We start from the raw sequence: 6493 nt of genomic DNA, 5'->3' as shown, positions 1-6493 counted from the left end.
TAATGCTGTCACTATACCAGCACAAACCCCCATTCCAAGTAAGGATGCTCTTCACAACAATATAGTGAGATGTACAATGTACAGTGCCTTTGACTTAGTCGATGGTTATTGCCAATTGCTCATGCGAGCCAACGATATCCCGCTTACAGCGGTTAGCACGCAAACTGTATGGTATGGGATAGTTGGTTATGCCACAAAGGATTCCGACGCCCCGGCAACATTTAATCGTCTAGTGACGCAACCGTTCAACCTCATCAAGGTTTTGCACGGACTTTTTGTGATGACATATTTGTCCATAGTCGTGGGGAGCAGAGTCGGTTGGATGTGTAAAATCACTTCGACCATTTGCGAGCAGTGCTCGAGTGTATGCGCACAAATATATTGCATGGCAATGCAACTAAATGCATTTTTGGCGCAGAAAAAATCCTTCATTAGGTGCTTCATTGGGAAGCGAGGCCTTAGAGCTCGCCAATCATTTACACAAATATAGCGAAAAGTACGCTTATGTGGCTAGGCCATTATCTAATCTCCTTATAAAAGATACAGATTGGTGTCCAGCACCAATCTGTATATTTTATAAGGAGCACAGCAGGAGTCGTATTACGGTATACGAAATTATCCCCTAGCCCGTTAAATATTTAATTAGCATAGGAGGAAGAATTAAGGATATTATCGTTATTAATAATATTGTCAGTATCATAGAAGTATAAGATAAGTTTTTGAATTCCAAACAGTAAATAAAAGACCGTTCCCCAGTATGATGCTTTCCAAGCAGTTAAGGATAGTCTTATCCATGCCCCGAATCTGGCACTGCAAATTCTAATTAGGCTTTCAGGGTCGTCTGTGACATATCAGATTTTGCAATCGGCAGTGATCTGTTAGGAATAGGTGCTGATGGCGGGAGTGTGTAATTACGTTCGAGTCTAGACAGCTTAAGGCTGCGGAAAAGAACTACCGAGTACATGAAAAAGAGTTACTTGTAATGAAGTATGCTCTTGTCAAATTCAGAGGTCATCTGCTATGCTCTAACCCGTCTGTTATGTATACAGAAAATGACCCGATGGATATCCATTTCGCCGAATACAACTTCGAGGTGAAGTATAAGCTTGGTAAGCAGAATGGCTTCGCTGATGCGCTATCACACAGGCCGGATTATAAGATCTCTCATATAACGACTATAATGTCTCCTATTACTAAATTAGTCCATTCGGCTTACGCCTAGGGTGTGTAGCGCTGCTTCGAGCTCTAAAGAGCACTTAATCAGGCTTTAAATTGTTGGCACGTTTGCGTGCAAAATTACATCGATTTTCTATCGATAACGACCTGTTGCTTTATTGTACGGATGCTGCAGATCCTCCGCGCATCGTTGCTTCTCATGATGCGGATTTGAAGTACCGAATCTTCTGTGAGACACACGGTCCTGTCCTTGGTGGTCATCTCCTACGGCTCTGTAAGCCAGATTTATTGGTAGTCCAAACTTTATAAATAGGTCAGCACATACGTTCGTATATACGAAACTTGCAAACGGGTTAAACCCTCGGCGCGTGCTGCTGCGCGCTGGCAAGTCTGCCCGTACTCATAGGGTGTTGGGAGTCCATTAGTATGAATTTTTTTCGGCCTTCCAAAAGATACGGCTGCAAATTCCGGCATTGTGATCTTTGTTGACTAATTGAGCAAATTGACTCACTTAGCGGTTGTGCCAGATACCATTGATGGTAAAGGCACAGCAAGGCTGTTCATCGATCGCGTGTTCGACAACACGGTTTTCTAGTAGCAATTGTCTCGGATCGGGACTCCCGTTTCACACGTAAACTCTAAAATCGATTTTCCGAGTGCTTGGCACCAGATTGACCTGTCTACCGCTGAACATCTGCAGACCGATGGTCAAATTGAACGTGTTAATCGCGTCATTGAAGACATTTACGCAGTGTGTGTACTCAGACACCAAAGCGCTGGAGCTCAATGCTCCCAGTGGTGAATTTTGCGCTAAATGACGCTGTCTATGCCTGTACAGGCTACACTCCGTTCTATGTCAACGGTTTTACCCACACACGCATTCCGTTAACGAAACCACTGCGTGGATCAAGGCTTGTTGAGGGAGAATTTGCCGATAGGCTCGTTCGAAGGCCCATCCTCTTTAATAGGAACTGATTTAAAGTTCACTCGTTTAGATGTGGCTTTGATCGTCCATATCTGTCGGGTACTCGTTCTTCGAGTCACCACGACCTTTGACTGGGAACCGGGTGTCGTTGCTCTCCTGGCTAACGCACTTTTTTATCCGCACCAAGCTTCAGGCACTGTGCCGGTTCACGCGACGCTTGACTTCCTGTCAGCTCACTGTCTACTGCCACAGGCTCTCGGCTCTGTGCATGATCTTAAGACACACGACTACTTGTTATTGCCTCTTACACTACCTTAGATTATATGAGCTGGGTAGGAATTGGTGACGTTTAACATCCCGTACATGCACCCTTAACTGTGTTCGACACGACATCTGTTGCATAAACCTCTCGCAGAAGCACATCGTTTTCGTCGTACGGTATAGAGTTAGCAATTGTGCGTGTATGCCAGTCTATCCATGGTTGGTGTTTTGCCAACCATGGCATGCCTAGGATGAGGCCATGCGGACTCTCCATACCTAGCGCTGTTAAAATTCTCTGTGCAGGGGAAGGAAGTGAAGCTGGAGGCAAGTTCCACCTGAACTCCCTCAGGCTAAACGAGAGCGCCGTTTGCCAAACGAACGGTCTCATCTTCTCGCTTGCCATCCTGACAAACGACTCAAACATCGCCAGTCTTTTCGTTAGAGCCGCGGGTTTCACAAAATTTTGTGATGCACACGAATCCACTAGGAGGGTCATCACCTGGTCATAGCCTCTTACTTGAGCGCTATAGACCAGCACGGTTGAGGTCCAAAATTTCGAGACCTCAAGGACTATGCCACCCATTTGTTCGACAACTCTGAACTTAGGGGTAGCTTCAGAGTCCGCGCCAGTAGGGCGCTCGTGCATTTCCCGACCCCTCAATGGTCGATGCAGAACTCATGCGTCTCGCTCGCTGGCTCTTTCCTTTGCTTTTTGGGTAGGGAGTCCTTTTGCTGGGCATCTTTGCCCCAGTAGAGACTCTGGCTTAGCAGCGAGCCATCATAGGGTCGCGCTTGCCGCATCTAGCAGACAACGTCTGCACTGCCCAACTCCATGGAAGTGGCCTCTGACTTCTTGGCCGGCGGCTTATACCAAGCTGTCGCCGAGGCACTGCTGTAGGATTGCTCCTCAACTAAGGCAATTTGGATTGCCTCGTCTATTGTCGACAGCACCTTTCTGGAAAGAGCCTGTCACGATGGGCCATGTCGTAGTCCGTTTATAAACGTGGGCACCTTAATGTGCTCCGGAATCGGACCAACGGTAATGGACGCCGATAGCGTGCGCATCTCCGGCACACATTATTAGATAGATCGCGTCGCCTGTCGAGCTACAAAGAAGCACATGAAGCAAGACTTCGTTGTTCGGCGGCTGGGGCTTGGCGCAAATCTTTGTCTTAAAGATCGCTCATGTAGGGAACGCCTTTCTTTCCGCCATAAGTGCCAAGTAAGCCCACTTTGAGGCCTTAGCGCAGATGCGACATGGCGTACGACACCATCCGGCTGTCGTCCTCGATGAACTGCGCGACACCGCATTGCTCCACGGTTAAAAGCCAGTGGACAATCGTGTGCGTTGCAGTTCCATCGAACATGGGCTGGTCCATTCGAATGGACCTCACCTGATGCGGCTGGACAGATAGCATCTCAACAGTCCTATTAAGAGCCTCGCTCCAAGCCTGCTTATGCCTCAGCTTATCCTGAGTCTGAGTGACGGACCCCACCGCAGCATGGCTCTGTGCCTCGGACGCGGCTCTCCACTATTCGACCACGAGAAAAAAAAACTCAAACTGCTCCAACTGAGCAACATGTTGCTCAGGAGGATTGCCCATGAGCCCGGCCAGGACTTGTTCACCAAGTCCCTGCGCCAAGTGCTCTGCAACCTTACGATAATGTTGGGGAGAGGTGGGGAATGAGCCCAATCAATATTGAGGCTCATCATCACGTACACCCGCAGAGATGCGGCTCGTGGGAAGGTTTTCAAGTGCTACCAAGTGTAAGCGGGCACGTCGTAATGCGGCCACGCTCTACTTAGACACACACCCTAGCACAGCGAGGAGGCGTTTAACCTGCTTCTCTTGCGTGCAGTGAGGTAGTTGTGGTGGGCGCGCAAGCGACCTCACCCAACACACTAAGTACTGTGATTAAGAGTCGCCACGGGAGCGGTAATCCGTCTCCCTGTGCGCACTTATCAAGTAGGAAGTAGTTTTCAGACGGATTTATATTTAATCGTATTAAATATAAATAACTATTTATACCAATTAAAAAGTCATCTCTATAGATAACACTTAATATGTATTGCGAGCGTATCTTTCTAGATACCTCGCGTAACGGATGACGCTAGCCGTCATCACGGATAACGAATGGTCATCCCTTTTATGGTTAAGCATTCATGTGATTACTTTTTCAAGTGTTTGTTCCTAATGTTATCTATCTTTTTGCTGGTCTTATTACTATCTTTTAGTAATTTATTATTCTCTAAGTGCGCCAAGTGACTTAACGGGGACTGTGTAACATTTAAGGGCAACTATAGCCCGTTACACATAGCATCCGAGATCCATAAGTTTGACCAGCCTCTAAAGTAAATTGCTTGCTTATGAAAAATCGCATACAAAGGTAGATCTGCCTTTAAAGCGCCTTAAAGCCATATAAGTTCGTGGGCAGTCTAAAAAGAGGCAGTATGAAAAAGACTGCTTCCATAGAGACGTGTATTGGTTACTGAGCTCCTCTAATTAGAAAGTATAAATTGATGATGCTGCTCAACATTTCTTTCTCCCGAATGTCCATGTCCTTCATGCCATGGGCAAGCAAATTACGAATGTCGTCGTGGGAAAATTTGTTCCACGCAGAGAACGTTAATTTAACAATTTCATTATCTCCCGTCATGGCACTTAAGCGGGCCTGTGAAAAGGGTCCACCGATAAGTAGCTCTTCAAGACAGGCCCAAACGTTTAATCTCTCTTCCGCTGCTTCGTTAATGCTATGAGATCGCAGGAATCTGATGACGTTTATGGTTCTGTCAACAGCTTTGGGTTGGCGCGACTGGGTTAGTATCTTGACGTTGGCTGCTTCAGTAGCTGTCAAAGTTTCGATAAATAAAGCAAAAGTGAAAGCGATTGTCACGAGGCACCTGAGCATGGTTCTGGTAAGCCACGAGAGCTATTGAGCTGCTTGAGGTCAAAGTTAAAGTAATAAGCATTCGGGGAAAGACTATTTGCCCGTCGCATTTATCAAGCTCCTGGCAAACCGTATCAGAATTTGCAGCGATACATTCAGAAATCGAACAAATGAAAAGACAAACAACTGCTGCAAATTCACGGTATTTCTTTTGTTGGACGAATCACTTCTCATAAATCCCTTCAAAGATCCGTCGCTACGAACGCTTGCTGAAAGCGATTTGCCCTCGGGTCTACGCAAGCTCTCTTTAGATTTTTTTTTCTTACATGCACGAGATAGTCTACGTAAGTACCACTTCAATGGATGAGATTCCTTCGACGGCGCATCAAGGCGTAAAGACAGACCTTTCAAATTTCGGTAGCTGAATTATGATAGATGTGAAGCTATACTTAATGTGGTGTTGTAGTCGCTAGTCCAACGTCATCGAGATCGGCTGTGATGAATGGGGATTTGGCTTGTAACGCCATTGACGTCCGTAGATCAAAAATGACGCTAGCATGGCCTTTTTAGTAATAGAAAGACGAAAGGGGATACCTCTTTGGGCCGCCACTGTCGAAAGACTGTGCACACGTCAACGAGCTGCCAATCGTCGCCGTATCGCTTTGAAGACATCTGCAATTATCCGCCTCTTTTGTCCAACTACTGTCAAAACTCAATGTGATACACAGTTTGGACGCCAAGCCAGCAATGTATAAGTCAATTTTTCAGAAAGGATTCAACGACGTACAAGTTTTAGTATGGGGTGCGATACTTAAGCCTTTGTCTCTTTCTCATTAACACATGCACGTCTATTACGTTAGCGAATTAGGCGTGTATTTGCTTCTGCACTAACAATGTGCACGCATACGTCAAACACATATCGAGAGACCGAGGTAGTTTTGTGTGTAATGAAGGCAAATCCTGCCTGATTGTCAGATCTTCAATAACATTAGAATATTTCTAAAAAATCTTCCGGATCTTGTACCACTAATTAGTCACGTTTTGAAGCATATTTTCCCTCCGTAAAATCAGTTTGAAAACGTCCACAACAAGTACCAACTTTAAAATGAGGTCTCTAAAAGTCCTAGTATTGGTGTAAAACGAAGCGGTTAGAAGCGTTATTGATCTTCATATAAGAAAAATCAATTCAATAACTTTTGTCGGATACCCAATATGTTGAGAATGGAGTTTAACCGCATACAT

General features: G+C 45.8%; 1 protein-coding gene across 1 annotated transcript; it reads right to left on the bottom strand.

Annotated features, from left to right (window-relative positions):
* Positions 1-4849: 4849 nt before the first annotated feature.
* Positions 4850-5361, bottom strand: CCR75_007581 (uncharacterized protein; the record flags this gene model as incomplete). Its single annotated transcript, XM_067965639.1, has 2 exons — positions 4850-5211; positions 5265-5361. 2 exons carry the CDS (start codon positions 5359-5361, stop codon positions 4850-4852), a joined length of 459 nt encoding a protein of 152 aa, XP_067817594.1.
* Between the last annotated feature and the right edge of the window lie 1132 nt (positions 5362-6493).

Source organism: Bremia lactucae, linkage group LG7 (assembly GCF_004359215.1).
Source record: "Bremia lactucae strain SF5 linkage group LG7, whole genome shotgun sequence".
NCBI lineage: Eukaryota > Oomycota > Peronosporomycetes > Peronosporales > Peronosporaceae > Bremia > Bremia lactucae.
This window is presented reverse-complemented; position numbering and strand designations above follow the sequence as displayed.